Genomic DNA, 15,673 nt, shown 5'->3' with positions numbered 1-15,673 from the left:
TTAACAAACAATAGTTACATACACATACAATAACGGTGTATTGATAAGCAGAACTGCATAGATAATAAATATGCCAAAAAAAAAAATAATAAATATGCCAAGGTAGCGTAGTACATGATGCATGTAACTTACCTGTGGGAAAAAATGGTCCGGGACAGATTTAGGGTAGCAAGGTGCTGCAGGCCACCACGAAGGAGTGCACTACATACCTGAACAGAAACAATCACAATGTTAATACATCAGGCAACTACCAAAAGATACATGCAAATGTTGCACTTCAAGACAGCAATAACAGCAGTACCCCAAACAAAAATATATTATATCGCTGCTCATCAATTCCTAGATGTGGTGGTTTCATTATTATTATTTTTTTCCCCTTTTTTCACCTGTTGATCTGGCCATGAAGTCTGTTATTTTTCAAATTCCTTCATTAGGCCATGCTTCTCAACAAAAATTAGCAGGTAAGGTTTTGAGACAAACCATTTAACACTGACAGGTGCTTTTAATGGTCTGCTTTTATCACGGTTTTTCACGTAAAACCTTTATCCCAAACTGTTGCTGTATTTACTTAAAAAGTGTTAACTGGAGCTGGGCTTTAACTTGTTAGTCAAGTCCATCAAAATCTACTAATGCATCTAACGCTACACGCTCTTCAGATTGACCATACTGCTGTCCAAAGTGGTCTCAGTTGTGAGACACACCAAGACAGGAAGTTTATTACTGGCAGGATGACCAGGCAAAAATAACTGAAAAAGAATAAAAGAAAGCTTATACAGCCACTGCATTTTTTAGTTCTGCTGTCAGTTAAATCACACAAGCAGGTTGTATCCACAGACACTTGTGTTCCTAGGGTGGCGACTGAATTGCAGCACTGTCACACTCTCCTTCACGGTGCACTAGCACATTCTACCCTAGCCTCCACACTAAAGTGATGTTTAGCCACTGCTGAGTGTGAACACAGAGGACCTACAGGAAGTGAGCACCTATGGGAGAGAAACCATGAAAATGTAAGGGGAAAACTTTAGTTTTTTTTTTTCTTTAACAAAAAAAATGCAACCCTGTTATACTTGCCATGCTCTAAAGTGCTTTATAGTTTTTAGTTCTATGTAACATTAGATCTTTTTGATGATTGTGATTCTGCTGCTTATAATGCACACTAACAGTAAGTACTTTTATCAGAAATAATTGTATAAAAATTGATAAGGGTTTATACCAACATTATCCTACATATAGAATACTAGCATTCCTATCATTGATAAATTGTTAAATCATTGTAGAGCAAACAACTGATGCCCAAATCCATAGCTCCTCATAAACATGGGCAATCTGGGTGCCACCTCAGTCTAGCACTGATGCAGGTCAGAACCAAATAGTAATTCGATCTGACACAGACACAAGCAGGCAGAGCAAATAACAGAGATCACCATGGTGGAAGAGATGTGTTTTCATAACATTAACATGAAGAAAATGGCAAGGCATGGATTGGCACTGCATGACCCAAACCAAGAAAATGCTGGTCCCTTTAGTGAATAGGGACAAGCTAGATGAATGAAAACATTGACAGAGGGTGATCCATCAGCCATGACACTACAAACTGCAGCCACAACATGTGAGCTCATCAATACAAGTTGGGCAAACAATCAACACAGGGAATATAACTACACTAACTACATTAATACCTACTTAAATCAACTATACAGGTATACAGTTGTGAAAGCTGAAGTGGTTAAAAGTAGTATTTATTATTTAGGTTTTAATTTTGAGCCCCAAGCCAGGCTTAGCAGTTCTTTTGTGCCACACCCTTTTTGTGCTCCCATATAAGAGCAGCAGGTACCTAATTCTTCAGACACTCACAGAAATGGTGGCCAGTATGCAGTATGGAGGATAGAGCAAGGCCACCAAAAAGGAAGCAGCCGCCATGGCACATCAAAAATGGTGTCACTGTATGCGAGGCAACACGGTCACCCTTATGTAGAAAGGACTGGGTGTTTTTTTTTTTTTTTTTAAGATACTGTGGGCCTGGAGACAAAAGTAGGGCTTCAATACATAAACTAATACAAAGAAATAAAAACATTTTTTGTGAGGGTTTAGACACACTTTAAGTAGCCCCTTGCCTCAATGTACAGTAGTTCCGCTCCTACAGTTAAGTGTGAAGCAACATACATGGCATCCTTTATTAGGCAAATGTAAAGTTGCAGAAATGTCCAAATATAATTCTATATTAGAAATGCATTAAGAAAAGCTTTACGAAAATAAGTAACTGTTAAGTAAATATTAAAGTAGCATAATGATTACCATGTCAACAGAACACTCAGTGTTCGATAAATCCAAATACTTAATAGCATTCGGCTGAGCCAAAAAGTTGTACAAGTACTAGGAAAAAAAGGGAGAACGAGGTTACATTGTATTATGTATGCTATTCAGACAAAATAAAAGCAAGACTTATAGACAGTAGACAGATTTTTATTAGATCCAATAGGTAGCAGAGGGTGACATTAAAGCTGAACTCTGGGCAAAAGCTTTAAAGCATCTTTATATTGTCAAATTTCTGACCATCAACAAATATGGACTTCTTGTTCACGCCACTGTGAAATTATCATCACCTTATTTCCTCTTTAGAAGACTAGAAGCCAGTGTGCCACTCTGTTCCTGGATCACTGGTCCTGTAACATCCCCACAGTAGTGACACTGACTCTAGTGGGAGGATGTGGGCATTTCAGTCTCAGGCTCTATCCTGCCCAATAAGCTGTGGCTGGCTGAGCAATGTCAACAAACATGCCCACATTCACTTCCACCAATGACTACAATTTCCATTGCATCGTAATTGGAGTTTTTTCCCCTGCACAGGTATAGGAAGTGAGATGGGGGATTCTCGAATGCCTCCTTCTGTAGCCGAAGCATAGCTGTGGTTCCCAGAACACAGCAGGGAAGTCACTGAATTTTACAAGGTACTGTAACTAAGAAACTAGATTGTTTTAACTATGAAATAATCAAGTCCTAAATGTTTTTTATTGGCAATAAGTATGGGTAAAGATGAGTAACTTGCCCAGAGTTCAGTTTTTACCAAAAAAATAACCATCAGTAGTAACTTTTGCACTATACACGCCAGACAGAACAGTGTGGAACACTATCACTGACAACTAATCCTTCAAAATAATTATCACAGAAGATTGGGGTGGAAAAAAAAACATTAGTCATGTGCCTTTATTAGCAATAATGTTAGACTGATTACTAATCATTTATGTAAAATCTTCCCTCAAAATGCATATGGCAAACTATAATATTTAAGCATTCAGAGACAGCTACAAAGCAACTGCTAAGAAGCTTCTGGGACCAACATCAAAGGAACTTGAGATCTACATGTGCTTCTTGTCGCTGTTTGGGTACAGAGAATTACATAAGACAACTTATTTCTAAAACACCTTTAAATTATTTCTAATGGTATTCCCAATATAACAGTACATTTGTCACACATGAAACAAACATCTGGTGGGAAAATAGGCATTTGGCACTGTATGCTGTTAGTGCTATCAGCCTAAAATTCTCACTGCTTCCTGAGAGCCCCTGAATCCATATACAAAATCTCCCCTTTTTGATCCAAGCCCCCTGCTTCCCACAATGCAATGAAGATGCCACTTAGAAATGCTCATGCTGTTGTCTATCCTCAGGGGATGAGTGTCTTAAAAACGGAATTTTTGTAAAATCTTACCTGTAAAATTCCTTTCTCTGAGTCCTCCGACAGTCGCCGCCTCTTCATATTCGTCACATATGGGGTATTAGACTTTGCTCCGAAGGAGTAGCTAGGCAACAGAATATGTTAACAATAAAGCTTTAACATATCCCACCCTCAAGGGGTGGTCCCCTCAGTCAATACCCTCCTACTTCCTGCAACCATATCTCAGTTTTAGTGGAATAGCAGTAGAGTATACAATCAAACCCCAAAAGAGGGGCGGGGGCGGCGACTGTCGGAGGACTCAGAGAAAGGAATTTTACAGGTAAGATTTTACAAAAATTCAGTTTTCTCTTACGTCCTCCGACAGTCGCCGCCTCTTCATATTCGTCACATATGGGGACGTCCCAAAGCAGTGCAAACATGAGGGGTGGGAAACGCATCCGCGCCGAAAGGCAACGCAGTCTCCGCATCAAAGAAGGAACCTTACCAAAGGAAGGAAACCAGCTGGGCAACAGCAAAAAACAAGTGCTCAACAGGAGCAACAACCCAGGAAAAGACAAAAAACCAGGGGATACAAAACTTATCCCAACAGCCAGGAGTCCCCAACAAGGGACCCTAGGGAACAGCCGCACTAAGAACCTTGCGGCCAAAGGAAGCATCCGCCGATGCCTGAACATCTACTTTGTAGAATTTTGTGAAAGTGTGCACGGTCGACCAAGTCGCCGCCTTACACACCTGGGCTACAGAAGCCCCATGACGACAGGCCCAAGACGTACTCAGAGATCTAGTAGAGTGCGCCTTCACCGGCACAGGGGGAACCTTCCCCTGCAAAGCATAAGCCTGTTCAATGGTCTGCCTGATCCATTTGGCGATGGTAGAGGCCGAAGCCGCCATGCCCTTCCGAGGACCCTCTGGAAGAACAAACAAGGAGTCCGTCTTTCGAAAAGACTCAGTCGACTTAAGGTAAACCCTTATCGCCCGAACAACATCCAGAGAGTGCAATCTCACCTCCTTTGGATGTTTAGGCTTCGTGCACAACGAAGGCAAGACAATATCCTCATTAAGATGGAAGTCCGAAACTCGTTTCGGAAGAAAAGAAGGATTAGGTCGCAAGACCACCTTATCCAAATGAATAACCAGGTACGGAGACTTGCAGGACAAGGCCGCCAGCTCCGACACTCTGCGAGCCGAAGTGATCGCCACCAAAAAGGCGACCTTTTTGGACAACATAGACAACGAGATCTCCCTGATCTGTTCAAAAGGAGCACGTTGTAACACAGATAGAACGAGATTCAAGTCCCAAGGGGGCAGAGGATCCCGCCTCGGGGGAACCAGATCCCGCACACCCTGAACAAAAGTGCCAACCAATGGGTTGGAAGCCACGGGACGTTGAAACAGAGCAGACACCTGACCCTTTATCGTAGCCAGCGCCAAACGCTGATCAACACCCGTTTGAAGGAAAGACAGCACACGGGACACCGAGTACGTGCGGGGTGAAAACCCCCTGGACTCACACCAGGCAAAATAGGCCTTCCAAGTACGGTAATAAACCTTCCCCGAGGAAGATTTCCTCGCATTGATTAAAGTATGGACGACCTCCGGAGAGAGACCCCTCTCCTTCAGGACCTCGGTCTCAACAGCCAGGCCGTCAAAGCCAGCGACTGTAAAGCAGGATGGTATATCGGTCCTTGAGACAGTAGATCGTCTCGAAGAGGCAGACGCCACGGGGCGTCGACCGCCAGATTCACGAGGTCTGCGTACCAGGACCGGCGAGGCCAGTCCGGTGCCACAAGAATCACCGTGTTGCGTTCCGAGTGTAACCTGCGAAGGAACCTGGACAGCAACTGAATCGGTGGAAACGCGTACATCAGCCTGTACTGATGCCACGGGGCCACTAACGCGTCCGACGCGTCTGCCCGAGGGTCGCGCGTCCTTGCCACGAACCTCTTCACCTTGTTGTTGAGGCGAGAGGCGAACAGGTCCACATCTGGAAGACCCCACTTCGCGCACAACGTCTGGAAGACAGCCGGATGGAGAGACCATTCCCCCTGATCCAGGGTCTGGCGACTCAGATAGTCCGCCTGCCAGTTCTCCACTCCCGGAATGTGAACCGCCGTTATCGCCGGGACATGAGTCTCGGCCCAAGACAGAATGTCGGCCACTTCTCGAGCCGCTCGGGCACTCCTGGTGCCCCCTTGGTGGTTGATGTAGGCCACCGCCGTGGCATTGTCCGTCTGCACCCGAACCGGGCAACCCTGCAGCCGGTCCGTCCAGCGATGAAGACAGAGATTTATCGCACGCAATTCCAGAATGTTGATCGGAAGGGAAGACTCCCCCTCCGACCAAGTCCCCTGAGCGGACAGAACGCCCAGAACTCCACCCCAGCCCGACAGGCTGGCATCCGTGGTGATTACCGTCCATGAGATCGGACGAAACGACTTGCCCCCGGACACCAACGGGGACTGGAGCCACCACAGAAGGTTTTCCCTGGTGCGAAGACTCAACGAGATTTGAAGATCCAGAGATTGAGGTCGCCCGTCCCACCTGGACAGGATCTCCGCTTGGAGACCCCGCGTGTGAAACTGTGTGAAAGGAATCGCCTCGAAGGCCGAGACCATCAATCCCAGACATCTCATACACGTCCGCAGAGACGAGATCGGAACGTCCCTGAGGGACCTGACTTCCTCCCGGAGAGTCCTGAGTTTGTCTTCCGGCAGGAAGACCTTCGCCTGCACAGAGTCCAGTATCATTCCCAGATAGGGGAGACGAACCGACGGACTCAGTGTCGACTTTGGAAAATTTATCGTCCAACCAAACTCCTGCAGAGTTTGCATCGTGACAGACAGGTCCTCCTCCAGACCCTGGCTGGTCGCAGACCGAACCAGAATGTCGTCCAGATACCCCAGGACAGAAACGCCCTGGGCCCTCAATAATGCCAGAACCGGTGCAAGCACCTTGGTGAAGACCCGCGGAGCCGAGGCGAGACCAAAGGGCAACGCCACGAACTGGTAGTGATCCTCCGCAATGGCAAATCGAAGGTACCTCTGATGACCCTCGAATATGGGGATGTGAAGGTACGCATCCTTCAAATTGATGGAGGCCATGAATTCCCCCGGAGCCAGGGCAGCCACCACCGACCGCAGGGATTCCATGCGGAACTTGCGAACCCGCACAGAGCGGTTCAGAGCCTTCAAGTCCAGAATCGGACGAACCTTGCCCTCCTTTCTGGGCACGGTGAACAGATTGGAATAAAACCCCCGAAACCTGTCCCGATGAGGCACCGGAACCACCACTCCCTGAGCCCTCAGGTCCCGCACCGCCAGGTGCAGGTCCCGCAAGCACTCTGGAGACAGTTGAAGATTTGAGGGAAAAAATCTGCTCTCCGGCCGAGAGAGAAACTCGATCTTGTAACCAGATCGAACGATTTCCAGAACCCATCTGTCCCGCACACGGGCCAACCAGGGCTGAAGAAAACCGAGCAAGCGTCCCCCCACCCCACAACTGGGTGAGGGCGCCCCTTCAGGCCGAACTGTTATGGGCTGCAGGTCCGGATTAGCCGGACTTCTGTTTACCAGACCAGGACTTCTTCTGAGAGCCTTGACCTTTGAACGGTTTGCCCTTGTAGTGCGGCCGAAAGGCACGAAAGGACCCCTGAGGGGGCCGAAAATTAGCATGCTTCTTCCCAGAAGCCCCCTTAGCCTTGGGGAAATGGGGCAAGAGAGTGCTCTTACCCCCGGTGATCCCCTTAATCAACACATCCAGGGACTCCCCAAAAAGGCGAGACCCATCATAAGGCAGATTGGCTAAGGTCTTACGTGAAGATTGGTCCACCGACCAACATTTCAACCAAACCAGGCGGCGAGACAACACCGCCACGCTGTGCACACGTGCAGCCAACGGAATCAGGTCCAGGTCCGCATCACACAGATACATGACACCCTGGTGGATCTGATCCACCATATCCAGGGTCGCCGGCGAGGCCGAGTCGGCCACTAGGACGCGCCTAAGCATCTGCGTCCAACTTGCGATCGCCTGGGCTGCCATGAGAGAAGCAAACAGAGCCTTAAGCATAGAACCCGTAACAGAATAAGTATGACGGGCAAGAGACTCCAGTCTCCTATCCGTGGCATCACGGAAAACAGGGGAACCCTCTGCAGGAATCGCAGTGGCTTTGTTCAAATCGCAATTGCATGATCCACTGGTGGAGGCACACACCACCTTTCATCAGTGGCAGGCGAAAAAGGATAACGCAGCTTGAATTTACTTGGTACCGCAAAAGGTTTGCGCAGATCGCGCCATTGATCCTTAACAGCGCGCTGAAAATCAGCATTGCAGGGAAAAACCTGCGGCGTCCTGCGTTTCCTCTGCGTCCCATAAGCCGCCAAGGCAGCGGGGGGACACACTTCGTCCTGCAAACGCAGCGTTTGCTTAATGGAAGCAATCAACTCATCCATGATTGCAAGCTCTTCAGGCGAGCCAGGGGGAGAATTATCAACCCCCTCAACTTCAGCCTCCACCTCAGACCCCACTAGATCAAGAGAGGAGCGGGACCCCGATAAGGAGGCCCCTGCCAGAACAGCCCCATCACCTTCACCCTCAGAATCAGAGGAAAGAGCAACTCTGGGCCTTTTAGTAGATTGAGCAGCCACCAGCATTTGCACCTGAGCAGCAAGGCCAGCCACAATAGTGGCTAAATCCCCCCCTGGGGGGGAAACAGCGGTCCCCTGGCTTTCCACCAATACTGTAGGAAATTTGCCCTCCTGAGAATCCATTGCCCCTGTAATGCCAGACAACCAAGGGTTAACTGCCCCTTTTAAGCAAGCGCGGCAAGCGCAGCCCACCGCACGACACTCAAGCACAATGAGACCCCCACAGGGAATATGCAAACTGAACACAGGCAATGGATAGCAAGAACAGAAGGATAAAACCTGAGGAGACCCTCGCCGCTGCTGCTGCCTCGATCAGTGTTCCTGGAAAGAGGAAGTGATGCTGCCAGGGCGCTTCTATGTAAGCCTATGGAGGCTACAAGAAAATGGCCGCCATGCATGTAAACCATGCGGCCGGAGCGGGTGTAGGCAAAATGGCGTCGTTTGGCGCCGAAACCGCCGCTCCACAGTGCATTAAAACACACATTACATTCCAATATCAGAATACATGTCAGATCGCCGCAGCGATCGCTGTATATGCCCAAACATGCCAAAAAAACATGCCCCACAGCACACAGCTTCTCACACTGACCAGTCTGACACACACAGTGTCATACAGCTCCCCCCCCCCCCCTGCAGCCCACAGCATGCAGCCGAGAGATAGGGAGACAAGCAGTGTGAATAGAGGCAGGTTACACAGTCCCAGACTGACACCCCCCCAGACAGACAGGTCCCCACATAGATACACTTACCTCACATGGCGTGGGGGACCCGCACAGGCGAACAAGCCGCTGCACATGAGGCAGGGAGAGTCGCAATTCAAGACGCACAAAATGGGGGTTAAGAAACCGCACAGCGTCCAGTGAGGTAGCCACCTCACCAATCATCCCTGCACCGAACAGGGATGGGTCGTTCACTGTGCCAGGAGCGTTACCTGGCTGAACGCTCGATGGCAGACTGGGAAGCCACTGACCCACGACCTGCGACCAGGGGGATCAGCCCGAGACCCAGTCCGCATGATCCTCTTCGTCCGAAGAACTAACTAACGCTGACAAAACAACAGCTAAATAAAGGTAGAGAGAAAAACTCAAACAAAATATTAAAAAGAAGAAAGAGTCTGGGACAGAAAGTCCCAGCACAGAGAGAGCCAGCCACTCCTGACAAGCTAGACATTAAAACTGAGATATGGTTGCAGGAAGTAGGAGGGTATTGACTGAGGGGACCACCCCTTGAGGGTGGGATATGTTAAAGCTTTATTGTTAACATATTCTGTTGCCTAGCTACTCCTTCGGAGCAAAGTCTAATACCCCATATGTGACGAATATGAAGAGGCGGCGACTGTCGGAGGACGTAAGAGAAACTTGATTTAGCAAACCCAAACGCTGAAGGCTACGACTAAGGGGCTCCCAAAGTGCATTGAGGAGTGGCTTTTAAGCAATAGAAGCATGTGCTTACTTTTACAGCTGCTACTTATGTCAAAACATTTTTACATTTGGGATAGAGTGGGAAAGGTTTAGAACCTCTGTCTGTGTCTTCAAAGGATAGACTTACTTTGTCCCTGAAACAGCACAGGAAGTGAAGATAAATCTCTCAAACTGGGACACAAATGGTTTAAAAATGCTTTTTTGATGGTTGTACTTCTGTTGGAACAATTCAAAATACTTTCTATCTTGTTGTCCATACATGAGGTGGGGGGAAATCTCATCAACAGGGATGCAGACTAACAAAATGTTGAGGAGTGATGAACCCCATATTTAACTGGGCTTTCAGAAAAGGGGAGACTGAAAACAATAGATGTTCTGCAGTCACTAATGTGAAAAATTTGCTATGTTCCAGGTAGCTGTAGACCAGCCTTTTTCAACCAGAGTGCACAGGTACCCTGCGGTGCTTTAAGGTTTCTTCAGGGGTGCCTTGGCAAAATGCTTAAAAATTTATGAAATATGTATACAAGCCAGCAGATGGATCAAGCCTGCCTTTTAGTTACACAAAGCCACTGGTTTTCATTATGCTGCATTACGACTTTCTAGACACTGGGAAAAGGTTAGAACTTGGCCTCACTGGCATCCTAACAACCAATGATGTCAGTTAATGAGGGGGATGTCTGTTGTCTCCACAGCATCCTTGTTTGACCCTCCTGTGCCCTCTACCTCAGCACTGGGATGACATTAGCTCACCGATGGAGAGAAATTGGGTGAGAATAGAATCATTGGAATACTAGTCAGTAGCAGTGTGCAAAAGTGTATTTGCTTTGGAATAATAAATCATCTCCATCTCTGGGTGTCCTACGTGTGGATATTGCTGAATTGTTTAAAGCTATGAGAATAGTGCTTTACGTTTTAGAATGGGGTGCCTTGAGACTGTCTATAATTTTAAAGGGTGCCTTGATTGAAAAAAGGTTAAGAAACACTGCTGTAGACTATGATAAACTTGATTTTTAGGTCAGGAGCAGTATGTTTTTCAAAATTATGGGAAGCAAGATTGTTTTTTTATTTCATGATCACCACTGGTAGTGCCCAATTTTGCCCTACTGTTTTTTTTTTAATTTATTTTTTTAATACTTATTAACTTTGTTTTACCTTTTGGATAATGCAGACGATTGCCAAGTCAATGTGAGGTTTCCATTGTTGTGTGTCCCTGTTGCAGAGATTTCCACTCCCTTCCGGTCCTGCTCACCATTAGGAAGGACAACAATAGAACTGGAATTAAGCCTTCTCTACTCTATTAAAAATTATGCTATTGACTCCCATCTAAAACTAAAACAATAATTTAAGAGGAGTTGGACCTTACAGAGGAAGTAAACTTCCTCTGCAAACATTTACCTATAGGTAACTCTATATAAAGGCTTACCTATAGGTAGTGTAAATATCTCGTAAACGTGTACCGTTAAGGAGCTATTTACATGACATGCAGCCAGTGATATCACTGGCGCATGTGCTCTAAAAGGAATGGCTATGGGTGCCGTTCCTACCAAGCCCTGTTCTGTCTCCGGAGGCTCCAACGCGCATGTGCGGGAGTGATATCATCGTGGCTCTGGCCAATCACAGCGCAGGAGCCCGTAAACCCAGGAAGTAACTCCAGGGAAAATGTCAGTGGTGACACCAATGTGCGGGCGCTTCGTTCTAAGGTAAGTATTACATATTGAACTAGTATGCGATGCATACTAGCTCATTATGCCTTTGTCTTACAGGGTTTTTTTTTTTCCATTTTTATTTTTGGGTTTACAACCTCTAATGTCGGATAGATATAAAGTAATACAAATGAGTCAAATTTGTAACATAACGCTAAGACAGAACCAGAAATTGATGTACATACAGGAAGGTCATCTCCACGGAGTACATTCCCTGAGAGGTCAAGGTGAGTAAGGGTGCTGGCAATCAGCTGGTTTGCACTTAGTGATTGAGACAGGCTATTTACTCCTAGGAATACAAACAGACACAATTAAATGAAAGAGGTAACACTTTTTTTTTTTTTTATAGATTACAAAACAGAAACCATACACATTAAAAGGAATTGTTTTTTCCATGAAGATAAAGGAATTTAACTAATTCACAATTACAAAACACAGCTATGAAGAGGAGCTAGGTTAGTATGATTGCTAATTAGAATTATGAGTCAGCTAATAAAAAGATGTGATATACAGCTCATGAGGTAAAAGACCAAATAGTAGTAGACAGTTGCAGAAAAAGCCTCATAATCAACCTATGTCTTTGACAATTTTCACAAAATAAAAAGACGAATGATGATACCTTTGGCCGATATTGAGGTTTTTGATAAATTTAAGTGCATCAGGCCCTTGGGGAGTTTGGCAAAATGTATACTTAAAAAAGACACACCTGTAAAATAGAACACAAAGGAAAGACGATGATATACATATGAATAACTGTACATGCAGGTAAATTCTATATAACCAATGCTAGGTTTTGTACTGATATAATTACATTACAAATAACAAGAAAATATGGTGATATTCTGTGGATAAAGGGCAAATATGTAGTTCTGTCTGCATCAAGTTTAAGGAAGCAGGAATTGAGATGAGCATATTAATTAATGCATGCAGACTTGTCTGATCTGTAAAGAATCACAATTATTGAGCCCTAAATCCATTAATTAATAAATCATGTTATCCTGGAAAACTAAAAAAAAAAAAAAAAAAAAAAAAAAAAAAAAAAAAGATATAGGGGTTGATTTCCTCATCTTTACTAGAAAAAAAGGAGATTATATGGAATTTGGAAGTTCCAGGTAGTACTCGGCAGCAAGTGCAAAAAGGGTACTGACCAACCTTATGTGGAGCAAATCCAGCAGCAAATGCTAACTGTGTCTGGTCTAAGCATTAAATGATTTTGGTGAGGGATAAAATATTTTTTTATAGATTCTGGATGCACATGGATAACACAAACATTTCAGCAGTGACAAATATTTCACTTAAAATCAACACATTTAGTTCCATTACAGAGAGTAAGAATTTTTTTTTTTTTTTTTTTTTTTTTTTTTTTTTACATAATCGTGAGAACACTAGCTCATTTCAACAGGATAAGTATTTCACATCAGGAAAAGAAAAACAAGCATATTCAGTTTTGAATCTGGATTAAAAAGTTTTCACATACAGGCGCATCTCAGAAAATAAGAAAATCATCAAAAAGGTAGGTTATTTCAGTAATTCAATTAAAAAAGTGAATTTATATAATTTATATAGATGAGTTACACACAGAGTGATATATTTCAAGCATGTCTTTCTTTTAATTTGGATGATTATGGCTTACAGCTAGTGAAAACCCCAAAGTCAGTATCTCAGAAAATTAAAATATTACAAAAGACCAATAAAAAAAAAGAAAAAAAAGATTTTTAATGCAGAAATGTTGGCTTACTGAGAAGTATGCTCATGTACAGTATAGTATGCACTTATTACTTTGGTCAGGGCTCCTTTTGCATGAATTACTGCATCAATGCGGCGTGGCATAGAGGTGATCAGCCTGTGGCACTGCTGAGGTGTTATGAAAGCACAGGTTGCTTTGATTTCGGCCTTCAGCCCGTCTGCATTGTTGGGTCTGGTGTCTCTCATATTGCTCTTGACAATACCCCACAGATTCTCCATGGGGTTCAGGTCAGACAAGTTTTCTGGCCAATCAAGCACAGTGATACTATCCTCATTAAACTAAGTATTGGTACTTTTGGCAGTGTGGGCAGGTGCCAAGTCCTGCTGGAAAATGAAATTAGCATCTCCATAAAGCTGGTCAGCAGAGGGAAGCATGCAGTGCTCTAAAATTTCCTGGTAGAGGATTACGCTGACTTTGGAATTGATAAAACACAGTGGACCAACACCAGCAGATGACATGGCTCCTTAAATCATCACTGACTATGGAAACTTCACACTGGACCTCTTGGAACTTGGATTCTGTGCCTCTACACTCTTCCTCCAGACTCTGGGATCTGCTGGTGTTGGTCCATCAAGTCAAGTCCAAAGTCAGTGCAATCCTCTACCAGGAAATTCTAGAGCATTTCATGCTTCCCTCTGTTGACCAGCTTTATGGAGATGTGGATTTCATTTTCCAGCAGGACTTGACACCTGCCCACACTGCCAAAAGTACCAATACCTGGTTTAATGATCATGGTATCACTGTGCTTGATTGGCCAGCAATATCGCCTGACCTAAACTCCATAGAGCATCTGTGGAGTACTGTCAAGAGGAAGCTGATAGACACCAGACCCAACGAAGCAGATGAGCTAAAGGCCGCTATCAAAGCAACCTAGGCTTCCATAAAACATTGCAACAGTGGCACAGGCTGATCGCCCTAATGCCACGCCACATTGATGAAGTAATTTATGCAAAAGGAACCCTGACCAAGTACTGTATTAAAAATCTTTTTATTATTGGTCTTATGTCATTTTTAAATTTTCTGAGTTTTCACTAGTTGTAAGCCAGAATCATCAAAATTAAAAGAAAGAAATGCTTAAAATACACTGCTCCAAAAAATTTAAGTAAGTCAAATAAACTCCTGGGATATTGATCTGATCAGTTAAGTAGCAGAGGGGGTTGTTAATCAGTTTTAGTGGCTTTGGTGGTAATGAAATTAACAACAGGTGCACTAGATGGACAACAATGAGACAACCCCCAAAACAGGAATGGTTTTACAGGTGGAGGCCATTGACATTTTGTTTTCCTTACTCATCTTGCCTGAATGTTTTTCACTAGTTTTGCATTTGGCCAGGGTCAGTGTCACTAATGGTAGCATGAGGCGATACCTGGACCCTATAGAGATTGCACAGGCAGTCCAACTCCTCCAGGTCGTCACATCAATACGTGCCATTTCCAGAAGGTTTGCGGTTTCCCCCAGCACAGTCTCAAGAGCATAGAGGAAATTCAAGGAGACAGGCAGCTACTCTAGGAGAACTGGACAGGGCCCTAGAAGGTCCTTAATCCATCAGCAGGACCGGTATCTGCTCCTTTGTGCAAGGAAGAACAGGATGAGCACTGCCAGAGCCCTACAAAATGACCTCCAGCAAGCCACTGGTGTGAATGTCTCTAACCAAACAATCAGAAACAGACTTCATGAGGGTGACCTAAGGGCCTTATTTCCTCTAGTGGGCCCTCTGCTCACTGCCCGGCACCATGGAGCTCAAATGGCATTTGCCATTGAACATTAAAATTGGCAGGTCTGCCAACGGCACTCTATGCTTTTCACAGATGAGAGCAGGTTCACCATGAGCACATGTGACAGACATGAAAGGGTCTGGAAAAGTGGCGGCGAACGTTATGCTGCCTATAACATCGTTCAGCATGACTGGTTTGGTGGTGGGTCCGTGATGGTCTGGGGAGGCATATCCATAGAGGGACGCACAGACCTCCACAGGCTAGACAATGGCACCCTGACTGCCATTAGGTATCAGGATGAAATCCTTGGACCCATTGCCGGACCCTAGGCTAGTGTAGTGGGTCCTGGGTTCCTCCTGGTGCATGACAATGCCCTGCCTCATGTAGCAAGAGTATGCAGCTAGTTCTTGGAGGATGAGGGAAATTATACCATTGAATGTTGCCCCCATGCTCACCTGACCTAAATCCAATAGAACACCTCTGGGAAATTATGTTTTGGGCCATCCGACGTGGCCAGGTTGCACCTCAGTTTGTTCAGGGGCTCAGTGATGCCCTGGTCTAGATCTGAGAGGAAATACCCCAGGACACCATCTGTTGTCTCATTAGGAGCATGGCCAGATGTTGTCAGGCATGCATACAAGCACGTGGGGGCCATAGAAACTACTTTAGTCCATTTTGCTGAAATTTCATTGCAGCAACTCAAAATGGTACAGCTGCATTAATTTTTTACTTTGATTTTTGAGGTACTGTATCTTTGAATTTGAA

The 15,673-nt window shown here is 45.2% G+C and overlaps 1 protein-coding gene across 2 annotated transcripts in view; it reads right to left on the bottom strand.

The window, feature by feature from the left end:
* The window catches only part of CARMIL1 (capping protein regulator and myosin 1 linker 1), a 477,665-nt gene that overhangs the window by 211,175 nt on the left and 250,817 nt on the right, over nucleotides 1–15,673 (bottom strand). For both annotated transcript variants that reach the window (XM_082259259.1, XM_082259260.1), the window contains exons 12-15: nucleotides 12,066–12,152; nucleotides 11,632–11,735; nucleotides 2,296–2,373; nucleotides 133–209 (exon numbers count right to left, since the gene is read on the bottom strand). In XM_082259259.1, coding sequence (XP_082115385.1) covers nucleotides 133–209; nucleotides 2,296–2,373; nucleotides 11,632–11,735; nucleotides 12,066–12,152 — 346 coding nt within the window. The remainder of the gene's footprint in view (nucleotides 1–132; nucleotides 210–2,295; nucleotides 2,374–11,631; nucleotides 11,736–12,065; nucleotides 12,153–15,673) is intronic.

This window comes from Pelophylax lessonae, assembly GCF_965119305.1.
Source record: "Pelophylax lessonae genome assembly, chromosome: 5".
Lineage (NCBI taxonomy): Eukaryota > Metazoa > Chordata > Amphibia > Anura > Ranidae > Pelophylax > Pelophylax lessonae.
The sequence above is the reverse complement of the archived record's forward strand: the minus strand, read 5'-3'. Positions and strand labels throughout refer to the sequence as shown.